This window comes from Dipteris shenzhenensis, chromosome 15, assembly GCF_047967505.1.
Source record: "Dipteris shenzhenensis isolate YYH24624 ecotype China chromosome 15, Dip_SZ_1.0, whole genome shotgun sequence".
In the NCBI taxonomy this organism is placed as follows: domain Eukaryota; kingdom Viridiplantae; phylum Streptophyta; class Polypodiopsida; order Gleicheniales; family Dipteridaceae; genus Dipteris; species Dipteris shenzhenensis.
In genome coordinates this window covers 7,077,469-7,095,141 of record NC_141610.1, presented here as the reverse complement: position 1 = coordinate 7,095,141, position 17,673 = coordinate 7,077,469, and the positions used below count along the sequence as shown (strand labels likewise).

Genomic DNA, 17,673 nt, shown 5'->3' with positions numbered 1-17,673 from the left:
CAGATTGAACCCAAGAGAGCGAACGAACAGAACTCGAGAGGAGTGCATCCCTCCTTTTCCATTGGGAATGATGTCGAGGTTGCCTTCACCACGAACTTTGATGGTTGAGCTATCACCAATACAGACATCACAGCCAGAGATCACAAAATCCTTTAACCCAATTGCAGAAGGACTCATATTCCGGGATGCCCCGCTATCAATGATCCAGGTCTGGACGTCTGTGGCTTGGAGAGATAGAACCCCCTCTCCAACAGAGGATGCAACGATGGAAAGGAAGAAAAAAGGTGAATATGGAGCAAAGAATGCTAGAAGCCAAGCTGCTTGGAGGTTCTAGAGGATCTTGTCTTAGAGGTCATGGCAATGATCCTCCAATTGTGAAGGGAGGCACCATTTGCGGCGATCCACTCTAGGGTCTAATTTTATAGCCTCTCAAACGGAGCAGTGGACTCTGATGCCCTTCGATGCCTAGTTTGGGAGACTGGTTGGGATCAAATTCATGGCTTAAGGATTGAGTAAGGGAGCAAGGTCCCTTATCCTGACATCTTCACGTAGGTTTCAATAGGATTAGAGTGTCTCCAACAATACATCATCGAAGGGTGACTGCTGCATCCAACACTATGCTGCTGAGGCATGGTACCACACATGTGGGGCATCTACGGACATGCAACTGTCCTAACGTTGAATCTACACATAGTGGATCAAAGGCATATGAATATGGTTAAATGGATCTCCCAAATGCACCAATGTATGAGATACGCATAATCATCATTTGTTTGACGAATTCATACACGAAACTGAGCTACTTCCTAAGCCTACAAACCAAGTTGTAACCTGTTAACATGGCCAACGGGGGTGGGCACTGACTGAGGTATCTAACCATGGTGTCCCGTGAGCATCTTCATAAAAATCTACTCCTTCACATGCCTCCCAAAATAAGTCTCCGCGTGATAAAACTCTTGCAATGTGAAATCAAATGTGCACATCAAGTCGGCCATAAAAACGCCAAGCATCGATATCAAGATACGCATAATTCATCATTTGTTTGACGAATTCATACACGAAACTGAGCTACTTCCTAAGCCTACAAACCAAGTTGTAACCTGTTAACATGGCCAACGGGGGTGGGCACTGACTGAGGTATCTAACCATGGTGTCCCATGAGCATCTTCATAAAAATCTACTCCTTCACATGCCTCCCAAAATAAGTCTCTGCGTGATAAAACTCTTGCAATGTGAAATCAAATGTGCACATCAAGTCGGACATAAAAACGCCAAGCATCGATATCTTGCTAGCATGGACTCGGCATCATCATGATCCACATGCTTAGGCATGGGCTGCCAGAAGGATCGTGCTAGCCATCTGCTCAATCTGGCCAACATGATGTGCCAGTGCCAATTTCACTTCATCCATACCTTACCAACACCAAAATTGTCCTTACATGCACATTTGCAACTGCTTGCACCTGACGATTCACCCAAGGGCTGAGATCCTCGACGCTCATCATCTCCATACCCTGCGCCTGCCCATCTGTTCAATTCATCCATACCTTATCAACAGCACAACCGTCCTGTAACATGCACATTTGCACCTGCTTGCCCCTGACGATTCACCCTGGTAGCTGAGATCCTCAGTACTCATTCATCTCCACTGCTGGCCTCTAGGAAGGGATTCTGGCTTGTTTGGAGTACTGACAGGAGAAGGGACTGTGGCGACGTCTACATAGCCTCTTCAGCTTCTATATTTTCAGCTTGTTACTACATCTGTCCCAATACCCCATACCTCTTTATTGTCCCAAGTCTTGAATCACCCAGTTTCAACTACAAGACAGATTGACAAATCTTAAGCCGCTCGCTGCAGCACACTTTCCAAGCAGTTACAGCATGTCACTCATAATTTGATTGTGCTGATGACAAGATCTATCACACAAAATCAGAGTCAGCAGCTGCCTTTGCATTGAATGACAGGTGTATTTAATTGGCAAACTATGTTATAGAAGACGACTTGCAAGCACTATACAACATGAAGGGTAGCACTACTTCCAAGACGCCATGACCCTTCAAGGAAACCCCCCACCCTCTCAAGCCCAAAAAACTTCCACTAGGCCTCCTATCGATCCTTATCCTTCATCTTCCTCTCATGATCCAACACCTCTAGCAGATAGCTCATTTCTTAGATCTTATAGAATGCATCCGGCATCTCTACATCCATGACCCATTCCCCTTAGATGTCTCCCTTCTTGACAAAACCGAAGTGTTCTTTACAATACACCAGTCTGGCTCACTTCCTTATCTTTCTGATATCTCTCCTTGTTCCCAAAAGCTTACAACATGCAATGAAGGGGAAAAAGAGGCCAAGTTAGAGGCCCTTTAGGTGGAAAATGTGGAGGGACTATATAAGTCTCCATCCACCCCCTACTATGTACCTTTTTTATGTGACATTTAATCCTGTCTACTCTCCCTCCTCCTTCCTGCTGCCTACGCTCACACTCTCTCTCTCCTCCCTATCTCTATCTCTCTATTCCCTCATCCTTCTCTCTCTTCCTCTCTCCTTCCCCTTCTCCCCTCTTCTCCTCCCTTCCTTCTGCTATTCTCTCCCCATCTCCAAATCTGCCCCTTCCCCCTTCTCTACATTGGTATTAGAGCTCCGACTCTGGCACCTTTGTTGCTACGCTATCGCCAATGGTGCACAACAGAACCACACGAGCTTTCAAGGCTTGGAGAACTCACAGTTCAAACCTGATGCAGACAACCAATGTTTGGCCTTCAACGACCCAGCACCATCCTTGCCGTTCTCAACGTTTGGCCTTCAACGACGTTCTCAACGAAGCAGCACCATCCCTGTCGTTCTCAACGACGACTCCATGCTGACCTACAGCCCATCGGTTGTTCGGAGGGCCAGACAGGCTTCCGTTTTGCCTTCCGTCTGTTGAGCCATGCAATTGCCTTCCGTCCTCATCCCCTTTTGCCTTCCATCTACTGCCCTTCCCCCTTCCGTTTTCCTTCCATCCGCTGCCTTCCGTGAGCCCGTACGTGATTGCGAGGCCATTCGCTCCCGTCGTTGCTGCTCATCCTGTCGCTGCTATTCATCCACGCCACGCCACACCACGCTTGCCAACCCGTCGTAGGTCGCGTGCTCATCTCTTGTGTTTGCAGCTGCCCTTGCAACGCCCTCACCATCACCCCGCCCTTCGTGCACCACCCATTGCTACGCCCTCGCCGCCCTGCACAAACCTTAGCCTCTTCATTAATTAATTGCCATGCTAGATTGTAACCAGGGTTAGTTTAGTTAGTGGGTTAGGTTTGGGATTAGTTAGTTTGGCTCTAGGTTAGGTTAGTACTAACTAAGGTTAAAGGTTGGGTTAGGTTGGTCTAAGACAATGCCCTAACAGTCCTAAAGGTTTTAGGTTAGGGCTGTCCTAACTGTCCTAGGTGACTTAGGTCTTCCCCCCTCCCCCCCCCCCCCCCAAAAAAAAAAGTCCACTTTTCAGCTTCCTTCTAGGGCCCTTTCACAGCCCGTTTGGAGAAATTTTGGCTCCGTTTCGAAGCGTCTTCGACGACCCTTCTTCCGAGCCTCTCTATCGACATTTTCGTGTTTCCATGCACTATCTCAAGTGCTCATTACGAAGGGTTTTGTTATCCATTTCTCCTTGCCTACATTCAAGCTCCTCTCTCCAGGGCCAGTCACCATGGCACCGAAGCGTGTTCCTCGTGATATATTGCATGACACTGATGAGGCTGCTCAGTATGAGCAAGTGCCTGCTACAATGGATGCATCCACTGGTGGTGCAGAGGTTCCTTCCACTCAGCCTTTCTCTCCTGCATCCCGGGAAGTGCAGGCAACGCAGACACAGTTTTTGGATGCCCTTTCCTCTATGCTCCAGGGTGCTTTCCGCCAAATAGGACAAGAGTTCAGCCAGCAGCTTACCACAGCCATGGCTATGCAAGATACAGCTCTTGTCCAGATGGGACAGCAGATTGGTCAACAGATCACATCTGCCATTGTTATACAGGATAAGGGTAAGCAGCCCGCACCCCAACATAGGGACCATTCAGACAGTCGGAATGTTTTGTCTACTCCATGCAGGGGTTTTATGGCAAATGCCCGTCGTGCCTATGAGCATCAGTCTTCTGGACCATTGCATGTACCCCAGCTTGGGGATTATTTAGACATAGATGTGCATAGTTTCTGTGCCACAGAGCACCTTCTTGCAGGATGTCAGGCCATCTTTTGGCTCTCAGCTTTTTGCATCTATGCAAGCTGAGCCGTCTCTTTTGGGCTGACCCATTGGTGTGCATCTAGCTAGTGCTCGTCACCGCACCAGTGAGTATGCTTGGAGTTGGCTTGGGTTTATATGGCAGCCCACACCCCTGGGAGAGAGGTCAGTCCTCTTCTCAACCCTTTGGTATGCCATCATTTCGGAGAGATGCATTTGGTAGAGAGACCCAGCCTGGGGTTCATGCACCTATCGCTCCCCCAGTCATATAGCCAGACGCAGCCAGTGCATCAGATGGCAACAGCTTCTACGCAACAGGGAGTTGGTGGTGGGCAGCAAGCCACTTTTGATGACATGTTGGCAGATTCTTTGCGTTCATAGAGAGCCCTACCTGAGGCCATCAAACTTGAGATGCCCTTCTCCGATTATGTGAACCTCACGTGATGATGCCCGCACTTCTGGAGGTTACACACACAATAATTATCAAACTCATAGTGCATAAGTTTAAAGGGAACACTCGCACTCCCAATGAGTTGGAGGAGTGGCTCACGAAGCTGGAAGACTATTTCTGCTTCTACCCCAAGTCTGAGGAGGAGCGCATCATTTTTGCAAGTATGCATATGCAAGACTATGCCCACACATGGTGGCAATACATGAGGGATTCGCCTCAGAGACCAACCACTTGGAGGGGTTTCAAAGAATTGATGGTGACTACGTTTGTATCTCCACTTGTATTGGATCAATACTTGGCTGAATTTTATGCCTTGTCACACACTGGTACGGTCCAAGAGTACTTGCAGCGCTTTTGGAGGCTTTCCCTATTTGTGCAGGACATATCTGAAAAGGGAAAGCTGCTGCGTTTCATCCATGGGTTAAGTTCTTCTCTCGCTGCAGATGTGAAGGCACATAACCCTCAAACAATTGAGAGGGTGGCTCGGCTTGCAAAAGTATTCGAGCCTAAATATGCTGGCAAGCACAGAAATGCCATGGGCAGCTCGCATGCTACAGGGTATGACGCTAAGTCAAAGCCTAAGTTTGCTGAGTGGACTGACAAGAAATCTGCAGCAGCACCATTTCCTCGCTTTCCTACTGTCTCGGGTAGTAAGATGCCGTATGCCAAGCCTTACAGATATCCTGATGCCAAGCTTGGAGGCAAGCCTACTGCTGGAAATGAGCAGGCTGAGATAAAACAGCATACACGGGCAATAATGGACAGCAAAAAGAAGGCCAACTTATGTTTTAAATGTGGTGAGAAATGGACTCCTGAGCACAGGAATGTGTGCAAGATGCGCAACAGTGGTACTGCCAAGCTCAACATGATCATTGACCTCTCAGATGACGAGGAATTGTTTGATGCCCCAGGTTCTTTGGATACGTCTCAGGATGAGATGGCAAATACACATGATGCAAATGAAGCTCCTGGCACTGGAGCCACGAAGTGCACTAACTTTCCTTTTGATCCTGGTGGTGCTACTGCACATGACACTCATGCTTCGCATTCATATGAGATTCTGCCCACTGGTGGCATGAGAGGCCGTAGGCCCACACTCTTTTCTGTGGAGCATCACAATGCGATGCCTTTTTATGCACATGAAGATGCAGGTGGTAATGCTTCTGTGAACGAGGATGAGGTTTATTGGGATGCCCAGCCAACACTTTATACTATTTCCATGCATGCCCTGATGGGTGCCAAAAGTGCTGATACTATCATATTAACAGGGATGATTAATGACAGGATTGTGCATGTGTTGGTGGACAGCAGTAGCACCCACAATTTTGTTAACTGCAAGACCTTACAGAGGGTGGGACCGATTGCTACTGAGATAGACCATGGGCTGAGAGTAGAAGTGGCCAATGGACAGCATATGATCAATAGATCTTGTTGCCAAGATGCAAGGATTAAGTTCTCTGATGACTATACATTTGCAGGTGATCTCTTGGCACTTGACATGGGCCCAATAGATGTTGTCTTGGGCTGTGATTGGTTGCAATCACTGGGCAAAATCAGCATGGATTTCAATGCCACTCAGCTTTGTCCACATGGATGGATCAGTTACATTGCATGGTATTGCAGGTCATTTCAGCAAGGCAGTTGGCCAGAGAGCTCAAGAGGAGCAGCGCCATATATGCATTAAATGTGTCATTAACTAAGGAGGGTGGCACTCCCCGTGTTGATGATTGTGATATGTAGAGATTGCTCTTAGAGTTTGCGGATGTGTTTGCTGATTTGCCATCACAGTTGCCTCCGAGAAGAGGTGTAGATCATGCCATAGTCCTGGAACCTGGCAGTAAACCAATCAATAAGGCCCCATACCGACTCTCTAAGGTAGAACGGGAGGAAGTGGCAACTCAAGTGAGAGACTTACTTCAGAAGAGTTTCATCACATCCCCTGTGCTCCTGGTGAAGAAGGACGGTTCTTACCGTATGTGCATTGACTACAGAGACTTGAATAAGGTCACCATCAAGAATAGGTTTCCAACCCCCAAGATAGATGACTTGTTGGATGAACTCAAGGGTGCTCAGTTTTTCACTAAGATTGATTTGAGGTCCGACTATCATCAGATTAGAATGAAAGATGGGGATGAGCACAAGACAGCCTTTCGCACAGAGAGGGGACTTATGAGTTCAAGGTGATGCCTTTTGGATTGACCAATGCACCAGCTACCTTCCACGCACTCATGAACAAGATTTTGCAGCCTCTCCATTTCAAATATGTGCTGGTATTTTTTGATGGCATCCTCATTTACAGCAAGGATAAGCAAGAGCACATCAGACATGTCAAGCAAGTGCTGGAAATTTTGAGGTTGCATCAGCTTTATGCTAAAGCGAACAAATGCACTTTTATGGCACAAGAGGTTGAGTATCTTGGTCACATTGTGAGCAAGGATGGCATTCGAGTGGATCCTGCAAAGGTGAAATGCATTGAGGATTGGCCGCAGCCACGCAACCCTACTCAGTTGGGGGGATTTCTAGGTCTTGCTTCCTTCTACAGGCGCTTTATTCGCAAGTTTGCCAAGAGGGCAGCCCCTCTAACAGACCTTTTGAAGAAGGATGCTTTTATGTGGTCTACAGATGCACAGCGCAGCTTTGAAGACCTGAAATTCACCCTCACTCAAGCTCCTGTGTTTCATGTACTTTCATTGTGGAGGCAAATGCCAGTGGCAAAGGCCTAAAGGCTGTGCTAAGGCAGGAACACGGGGTAATTGCTTTTGAAAGCAGGAAATTGGATGCCAAGGAACTGGATTATCATGTGTATGATCAGGAGATGTTGGCTATCCTCCATGCTTTCGAAAAATGGCACCACTACCTGTACGGTAGCAAAATCAAGGTTAAGACAGATCATAGGACACTCAGGTATTTCCTTACGCAGCCCAACTTGTCAATGAAGCACAAGAGGTGGCTGGCTAAGGTTCAATCTTATGATTTCGACATTGAGTACAGGAAAGGGAAAGAAAACGTGGTTGTAGATGCCTTATCCCGTATGTGGGCTTGCAATTTGTCTGCCATTTCTACCATCTACCAGGAGTGGATTCATGGTATTCAAGGATTCTAAGGCAGCTTTGGAGTTACAGAAGCCATCGAGCCAGGGGCATGCTGAATTTAAGCTGCATAATGGGCTGTTGTGGTGCAAGGACAGAATTTATTTGGTGCTAGATTCAAAGTACCGACTGCTGGTCTTACAGAAATGCACTCATCTCCTATGGTAGGACATGCGGGTATTACTAAGACATATGAAAAGGTCAAACAGAGCTTTATCTAGGATGGCTTGTGGCGGGATGTAGTTAAATTTGTCAGTGAATGTTTGCGCTGCCAGTAGAATAAAGTGGACAGCCGGTTACCCGCGGGTCTCTTGCAGCCATTACCTATTCCATAAGGCAAATGGACTCACATTACTATGGATTTCATCACAAGGTTGCCTTCCACAGAGCGGGGATGGGATAGCATTTTTGTGATGGTTGACAGAATGACAAAGCAGACCCATTTCATACCCACTAAGACTCGTTATTCAGCATTACAGGTTGCTTGGCAGTTCATCGAGCATGTTCTTAAGCATCATGGCTTCCCTCGGGAGATTGTCAGCGACAGAGATACAAAATTTATGAGTCACTTTTGACAATAATTATTTACAGCAGTGGGTACTTCTCTTACACCTAGCACTGCTTACCACCCTGAGACAGATGGACAGTCAAAAAGGGTGAACAAATGGCTGGAGGAGTATTTGAGGCATTTCTGTCATGACACACAGAAGTCTTGGGATAAGAAGTTGGCACTTGCTGAATTTTGTTACAACAGTACCAAGCACTGTTATGGATAAATTTGTCTAAGGAAAAAGGCATTAATATGTGTGTGTGTTTGTATGTGTGGCAACAGTATAATAAAATATGTGCATAGGGCCCAGGGTTAAGGTGGCAGGGCATGACCATGTGCCACCCTTCCACGTAAGAGGACCCATAAGGTGTGATGTACATAATCCATGGTAGTAATATTATAAAATGTAAAATGGCATGGCTCCTCCATGTGCCACCCTTCCACCTAGGCTGCATTTAGTGAGATATGGCCCAAAGTCCATGGGAGAAGTAATATAAAATAGGTGGAGATGGATATTATATTGGATTATTCCCTCCATGTAGGATAGGCCCATGTGGGGGAGGTATAGAAGGTCCAAGAATGCAAGTTAAATAATGGGGAAAGTAGAATGAGGTGGCAAGATTCCTTGTGCCAACCCTCCACTTGTCCTCCTAGAGGTTTGAACGTATTATAAAATTGGGGAGAGACCAAGGGAGTATGATAGACTTGAGATATGGGGCTTCATTTATGTGAAGAAATGAGACAAAGGGTTGTCGCACACAATTGACGATGCGTAACCGCCTAGCCCACATGGGAGACTTTTCCACACACACCATGCATGTGGAAGGATGCATTTATTGGGAGAGACCCTCTCTCTTGGCTATAAAAGGAGGGGGCTATTCCTTGATGAGACACGCTCATTCTTGTAAAGCCACCTAGCTAGTACTTTGATTTCTCCCTTCCATTCCTTTCAAAATAAAGCATGGTCCTCTTCCCTTTATGTCTCCATCTTTACATTCCTCCTCCCATCATGTACATGCTTCTCTTCCCCCTCTCCCTTTCCCCTTGTGTCATAGTCTCCCTCTTCATTCCCTCCCTTTCTAATTCCTTTTCCCCTCCCATGATAACGTTTCGCCCTCACGTTCTCCTTTCCTCTATGGCCCTCGAGCGTCGCCATGCTTAGCCTCTAGTCTCTGGTCCTGATTTCTTTTCCGGCTAATAGAAATGGTGTGGTTGCTGGGATCGAAATCTCCATGGCTAGTGATATAAAATATGTTACTCCTACGACTGGGTGCGGCACTACGGTCTCGCCCGTGCGCAGTTCTCTTCTTTTGCGCCTCCAAACTGCGTGCCTTCCCTGTCTCTACGGCTGCAAAACCGCCCTGCTTCTGCACTTCCAGTCGGCTTGCTTTCTGCTTGCGGTTTCCACGTGTATTCTGACTGGCGAATCTTCTGCTCGTACCAATCACAGCTGCAGAATTGCAACATCTGTGCTCCCGTACGCACATTCGTGCATCCACTGTGTACACCCGCGCGCATCACGGACAGATCGCGACGTTTTTCTAGGTTCTTGCGTCTTCTGATCACGGACTGTTTTTTCAAGTTTCTGCAAAACTGTAACAGATCACGCGCCCCCCCTCTCTTCTTCTTCTTCTCCTTCTCCTTCTCCTTCTCTTTCTCATCTCCTTCTCCTCTCCTCTCCTCTCTTTTTATTAAAGAGTGGAATTTGAACCCAAGACCTCCCCCTTCACAAAAGAAAGACTTATCATTGGTTATATATTGAAATCTCAAAAACTGTAACTCTCTAACCGTAAGGAGTTTTCACATGCTGTAAAAAGCAAAAGTACTTCACTTCACGTGCTCTACTCATATCTCCTACTAGATCGCAGATTCTGAACTTTTTCAAGTTCACTTCACGGATGCACACCACACAAAGAGGACGGATATTTATGTCACTTCTCGACGAGTTCAAGGATTTGGTGCCTAGTCCTCCGCGCCTTACAGCTACCAATGGGCAAGATCTCTTTCTTGATCTTCATGTCGATCTGCAACTGATTGTACAGTGCATTGCTCAAGGAGACGACGGGTGGGATGATACACCGTGGATGATTCAAGGTGAAGAACTACTGATACGCTGGGAGAACTTTGATTTTAATTCTACTCATTGTACGGTGATCGAGCTACTAATTAAAAGGATGTCCTTCTTTGAAGGGTAGGATGCTCCCCAAGCTAGGGGAAAGATTTGGCGCATCTGCTTATTAATTCATGTGGATAAGCTCGTCTTGAATGGTTTATTCTCAATTTCACTACAAAGGTTTCTAGGCCTTGGCTATGGTTGGTAATGTTTCGACCAAGGAATCCATTTGTACCTAATCAACCCTTTGTGCCTCATTTTGAGCTTCAAGTTGTAATTCTTTTTTGTCTAAAGATAAACTATCAACAAAGGATTGACAGTTTATTTGGTGCTGAACATTTGGCTCAAGTATTGAATTCTCCCCACCCTCTCCTTCTACCTATCTTGGACTACCGAGAAACTTGGGATGTCTGGATTTTAGTCTTGGTGTGATGACATCTTGGATCCTTCAATTTGATGGAGCTTACAAACCTTCGACCAAGGCTGCTGGCGTGGGTGGGAAGCTCACTTCACCGGGTGGTGAGAAGTATTGTTATAGCAAGTCTGCACTTGCAAGTACATGCAACCAAGCTGAGTACTCGGCACTCATTTTTGGGCTACAAAAGGCACAAGAGCATCGCATTAAGCAACTTGAGGTGCAAGGAGATTCTCAACTAGTGTGTGAACAAGTTAGTGGAAGGTGGAAGGTGCGGAGCAAAGGCTTGGTTCCACGACATCAACAAGCATTGGAACTGTGCCAACAATTTGAAGAGATAAAAATTCACCATATTCCTCGAGCTCAAAATATGGTTGCTGATTTCTTGGCACGTGAAGCTTTACTTCAATCACACATGACGCGAGTGGAAGCACCACCCCAACAAAGCTGCAAGCCACGAAGGAGGGATCATTTGTAAGAAATGCAAAGGTTGTGGTCATCATGAAACTAAGTGTTGGGCATATTTGATACGAGTTTACCGACTTCGGAAGACTTCGGAAGATCATCAGAAAGGTCCTCAAGGACATTGCGCAAAAGAAGGATGCCAGACCGCACACCCCTTGAAGAAATAGCATGGCGACTACAAGAACTGGAAGAAGCTGAAGGTGATGTGCAAGCTCTCCAACTGTTGACATTTGTCATAGCATTCTTGTTTGCCTTGATGAACAACCTCATGCAACGTCGCGTCTCTAACCCTCGCTTGTAAAGATGGCTGCGATATCATGAGGGTTGGTCCTTTTAAGATTGTCTATGAGCTATTCTATGCTGAAAATTCTTCCCGTGTAGTATTTCACAATACACCAGTCACACCCTACCCTACCTATGTGTGCTTTGTGGATGTATCTTCACCTGATTTTCAGTTCAAGCTATCTCTTTCCATTGTTTGCCCATAGATAAGCCTCATTTCGTCTCTCTTTTCCATTTTTCAAGCATGGCTGACATTCCCGTGTTTTGTGGACGGGTTGAAGAAAATCCAAATGAGTATCTTGTGGCCTTCAAGCGCCGTTGTGTTTCTCTCAACTTTCTTACTGAAGACAAATGGCTGTTGGTTCTTCCCACATTTCTAGAGGGTTTGGCTCAAGTGTGGTATGAGAAGCAGGCCGAAGACGTTCGCCAAAGCTGGCCAAGATTGACAGCAACGATGATTGAGTATTTCGGCAAAGAAGAGGAGCCGGAGAATGTGTACCTGCAGGTGGTAAACTTGAAGCAGTCAGAAGATGAGACGGCGCGTCGATATGTGGATCGAGCGGCCGTGCTCCTGGACCGTTTAATTGCCACACAGGAGGACAATGCCGGATTTTGAGCTGGAATGACTCAGCATGTGCTGGGCTACCTTGTAGCAGGAGCAAGTGACGAATTCCGCCTCAAGCTTAAATGGGAGAATCCAGAAACTATGGTGCTAGTAAATGAGATTGCTCAAAAGTTTGATAAAGTTCAGTCTGATCCCGCTTCAAAGAAGACGATTGCCCCTTCGCAACCCCCTCAATTCTTGCAACAACCACCTGAGGGGTCTAACTTAGGAGCATACCCCCACCCCTCATCAGGGATGTATCCACCACCTCCATCTCAAATGTATGACCCTCCCTTAGATGCTTACCCTCAACAAGGTGTATATTCTCACCCTCCGCCTCGAAGATTTTCCCAGCCTCGCCCACGAGCCTCCCTCCTTTCTACTCCCTCGGCCCCTCCAGCTAAAGAGGCCCCTCCTGCAAAAGAACCCGGAGTCAATGACCTAGCCAAGGCCCTGAATGATCTTCGGCTTGAGATGGTGGACATAAAAAATCAAGCCAACCGCCCTCCAAGAGACCGAGCTAATGTTGTATGCTACGAGTGCCACCAGAAAGGTCATTATCGCACGGAATGTCCCAATATTCCAAGGGTGAATCTTCTAAGTGAATCTGGCACTGAGGATTCCGATGTAGAGATCCTTGACCTTGGAAAAAGAAGTCGTACCACCTCGGACCCCTCTCCAAACCGTGGACCAGGCCGCCCCAGAAAGAAGGTATCCTTCTCAGAGCCTTCACATGCTGAGATGGCAGACCCACCAATAGAGAAGACTAAAAGATCTCGCAGGAGTAAGTGGTCGCCCTCGGATTTTCTCATCGGCTCGGGACAAGAAGACTATTCGGTCGTTCAGGACCTTGCTCATCGTTCTTTGAGCATCACGCTCCCTCAACTAATAACATTAAGCCCTAAGGTGAGACGTGAGCTACAACAAGGGCTCTCAACAAGGAGGAATAAGAAAAAGGGAAAGGTAAGAGAGGTATCTTCTATCTCTCAAGAAATTGATCGGCACCCACATACAGTCGATGTCATCATAGATAATTGTCGTGTCAAAAATGTGTGTGTTGATGGGGGAGCTGCATGTAATATCATGGTGTCCCGAATCATGAAGAAATTGAATTTGAAATGTACAAGGCGTTCCTCCACTCGAATCAAGGTAGCAGATGGTCGACGACTCGCCACCCTGGGAGTCACTGAGGATTTGCCCATCACTGTCGATGGATTGACCACCACCGTCAATTTCTATGTAGTGGACATTGAAGATACAGGTAGTAGTTACCCAGCCATACTTGGGAGACCATGGTTGAGAAAGAGTGATGCAATCACAGGACACATGTCTTTTGGTGCTTCTAAGGAGAAGATCCCAGTGCAACCAAGTGCCACGGAACCAGAAGAAGAAGAGGAGTAAGACAATTTGTATGTGTGGCAATAGTATAATAAAATATGGTGTGCATAGGGCCCAGGGTTGAGGTGGCAGGGCATGACCATGTGCCACCCTTCCACGTAAGACCCCCATAAGGTGTGATGTACATAATACATGGTAGTAATATTATAAAATGTAAGGTGGCATGGCTCCTCCATGTGCCACCCCTCCACCTAGGCTGCATTTAGTGAGATATGGCCCAAAGTCCATGGGAGAAGTAATATAAAATAGGTGGAGATGGATATTATATTGGATTATTCCTTCCATGTAGGATAGGCCCATGTGGAGGAGGTATAGAAGGTCCAAGAATGCAAGTTAAATAATGGGAAAAGTAGGATGAGGTGGCAAGATTCCTTGTGCCAACCCTCCACTTGTCCTCCTAGAGGTTTGAACGTATTATAAAATTGGGGAGAGACCAAGGGAGTATCATAGACTTGAGATATGGGGCTTCATTTATGTGGAAAAATGAGGCAAAGGGTTGTCGCACACAATTGAGAGTGCGTAACCGCCTAGCCCACATGGGAGACTTTTCCACACACACCATGCATGTGGAAGGATGCATTTATTAGGAGAGACCCTCTCTCTTGGCTATAAAAGGAGGGGGCTATTCCTTGATGAGACACGCTCATTCTTGTAAAGCCACCTAGCTAGTACTTTGATTTCTCCCTTCCATTCCTTTCAAAATAAAGCATGGTCCTCTTCCCTTTATGTCTCCATCTTTACATTCCTCCTCCCATCATGTACACGCTTCTCTTCCCCCTCTCCCTTTCCCCTTGTGTCATAGTTTCCCTCTTCATTCCCTCCCCTTCTAATTCCTGTTCCCCTCCCATGATAACGTTTCGCCCTCATGTTCTCCTTTCCTCTATGGCCCTCAAGCGTCGCCATGCTTAGCCTCTAGCCTCTGTCTTGATTTCTTTTCCGGCTAATAGCACCTCTCTATTGGCATGAGCCCGTTCAAGGCTATGTATGGATGTAAAGTGGGTATGTCATCTTTAGTTGCAGACATGGCTGTGAAAAATCAGCAAGCAAGAAATGACTTGGAGAATATGGATACCCTTCTGCAATTGACTAAAAAGAATATGCAGGATGCCCAAGCCAAGCAGAAGAAGTATGCGGATGAACACAGGAGATATCTGTCTTTTGAAGAAGGGGATTATGTGCACTTACGCCTCCATAAGAACCGTTATGCCTCGCTGAAAGGTAACACCAACACGAAGCTGGCTCATAGGTATTACGGTCCCTACAGGATCATCTGCAAAGTTGGCGAGGTGGCATATGAGTTGGAGCTACCCAGGACCTCCAAGATTCATAATGTTTTCCATGTGTCCTTGCTAAAGCCACATGTCAAACAGCATATCCAAGTCCTTCCTGAGCTACCACCTATGGATGAGGAGGGCCACATACTCTATGTTCCGGAGCGCATCATGGGTTTCAGGGATCACGTACTCCGAAACAAAGTCTACACTGAGTATCTTATCAAGTGGCAGGGACTCCCTGAGGATGAGAACTCACGGCAGCCAGAGAGCATTATCCAGGACAACCCCTATCTTCTACCGGGCTGATTATTATTTGTTGTTTGCTGCACCTATTTAACAGCCCGCATATGAAATTTTGAGGGCAAAATTCTATGGGAAGGGATGGCTGTAATGAAGGGGAAAAAGAGGCCAAGTTAGAGGCCCTTTAGGTGGAAAATGTGGAGGGACTATATAAGTCTCCATCCACCCCCTACTATGTACCTTTTTTATGTGACATCTAATCCTATCTACTATCCCTCCTCCTTCCTGCTGCCTACGCTCACACTGTCTCTCTCCTCCCTCTCTCTATCACTCTATTCCCTCATCCTTCTCTCTCTTCCTCTCTCCTTCCCCTTCTCCCCTCTTCTCCTCCCTTCCTTCTGCTATTCTCTCCCCATCTCCGAATCTGCCCCTTCCCCCTTCTCTACACAACATCCCTTGATCATCTCCCTAAACAGACTAAGCAAGAGCCTCTTCCCTTAATGGAAACCTGAAAACAAAGTCAGTCAATTACAATGCAACATTCACCAAAATAACCCCCGAGGATTCACGATGCACACATTGGAATCCAATTCTTGACGTTATTACAAATCACAATATTACCTCTAAATGAACATTCCTTACCCTTGCTGTACATTCCTTACCCTTGCCTACAGCAAGCAAGGAAAAGATGTGCCTATAATTGGCCAAAATTAATGCTCCTCAATTGTGGCCTCATGATAGACACATTGCAGCCCACAACAAAATCTACAACCATGCCATGGATCTGGTTCTCAACAGATTGGTGCATAGGTCACAATTGCTCCTCATGTTACTTCACATAAACGCTTAGTAAGCTCACGTAACACCATCATCTAGGCCTCCTTAATGGCTTCACATAGACCAAAAACAACCCATCAAGTGGGCAAATAATAACATAGCCTATTGAAGCTCGTGTTTTTGGGAGTCCCTTAATGCGTAAGTACATTTGAAATTTCATTTGAAGTACATATTCCTAAGTTTCAGTTCTAACTTATACAAATTAAAAAGTAAATTGTATTTCCAATTGTAGTTGCATTCTCTGACCTTTAGCCAAGTGATTCTGAACTTTGTTAGTAAGCCCACAACGACGTGTAACAAGGGGGCCAATGATCCTAGCCTTATAATACTCAATTTCATGATGTCTCATTAAAAATTTTAATGATAACTGGTGTCTACAATTCTTCTTTAGTGTGATCTTGGTTTCCAAACCACCTGGATCCAGATGTTCTTGCTGATGCACTCTGCGGCACCCATCTCGCTCGCAACTTTCATCTCCTGAAAAGAAAAATTGCAAAATTTCCGTTGATCCATCCTTCACGACATTCTTGAGTTGAGTAAATCCGCTAAGCTTAACAAGTATGAAGCACCTCCTCGCGCAGCTGTGGGAAGACGGATCGTCGCAAGCCAGCAACATGTTCCTGAATCGACTGGACCTGCGCTCTCTCCGCCATAAGAGATTCTTGTTGACTTCTGTAAGCCGAGAGCATTCGGTTCGTGGCACTAAATCCCCGAAATTCGAAAATGTCAATGGGGTTAAAGCAATCTCGAGAACAGATGCTGGAGTTGTAGAAGGCAGACTCACCTCTCTGTATTGTGCATCATGCATTCCCATTCTTGTCGTAGTCTACGACAAGTGTCTGCAGCAGGAGGCAGAGGAGAATTTTCCGCCATAGACATGCAATTCTCCAAGGCAGGGCATTCACGTTTGAACAGAAAATCATTACGTATATCCAAATTTCAAGAATTGGTGGTTTTTGTTCGTCACCACACTTCTTTCTTAGGCTGTTTACACACCGCCAAAGGGCGCCCAAGTACTACCCAACGCGGCCGGGGAGTTGGGGATCGGCGCACCCCATTACACACTAATTGCCCCTTGTGGGTTTAAAAAGTTGAGCACCCACCCATGGGCACCCCCTTTACACACTACCCAACAACTACCCAATAATGATTTTGTAATTTGTGGGACCCTCAACTTGGCCCATAGAAGGGCTTTCCAAGGGCATGTCGTGGACTCCATGTAGGACTGGAAGGTTTGGTCATAGGCCGTGTATGTGTAACGAGATGCCCTTGTCTACTCATTGTTAAAAAGCACACCTCTTATTCGTTCAATCGACTGCCTAGCGATGGGTGCCTCTCGGTGTGTAGACAGCATTAGGAAACATGTGGGCGCCCAAAAAGAGTCTTGGGCAATCTTGAATGAGTGCACCCAACTCCCCATCGTGGGTTTTAAAAAATTGAGTGCCCACCCATGGGCACCCCCTTTACACACCACCCAACGAAGGTTTGGTCATGGGCGATGTGTCTGTAATGAGATGCCCGCTTAAAAAACTCGCCTCTTAATGTGTAAATAACCTTATTGGATGTTTCTATGTAAGAAGCGCTTCACCATGCTTGCTTTTTGAGGATGTTTCTAGACTACAGCCACCCATGCCCACCCATGGTGGTCATGGGCAAGCAATCTTGCTTGTCCATGATCCATGGGCGCTACGAATGGTGCGCTAGTCTCTAAACACCCTTAGTGTATGTGACTTATGTAGTG

The 17,673-nt window shown here is 46.5% G+C and overlaps 1 protein-coding gene across 5 annotated transcripts in view; it reads right to left on the bottom strand.

Moving 5' to 3' along the window:
* LOC147893284 (uncharacterized) overlaps positions 1–16,961 on the bottom strand; it is a 49,026-nt gene extending 32,065 nt beyond the window's left edge. Inside the window, exons 1-3 of one of the 5 annotated variants that reach the window (XM_087386679.1) lie at positions 16,717–16,961; positions 16,502–16,634; positions 16,347–16,409 (exon numbers count right to left, since the gene is read on the bottom strand). In XM_087386679.1, the coding sequence (XP_087242805.1) occupies positions 16,347–16,409; positions 16,502–16,634; positions 16,717–16,811 (291 nt within the window). In that variant the 5' untranslated portion in view covers positions 16,812–16,961. The remainder of the gene's footprint in view (positions 1–16,346; positions 16,410–16,501; positions 16,635–16,716) is intronic. The other 4 variants (XM_087386677.1, XM_087386675.1, XM_087386676.1 and 1 more) reach the window with 4 other exon arrangements.
* Positions 16,962–17,673: the final 712 nt, after the last annotated feature.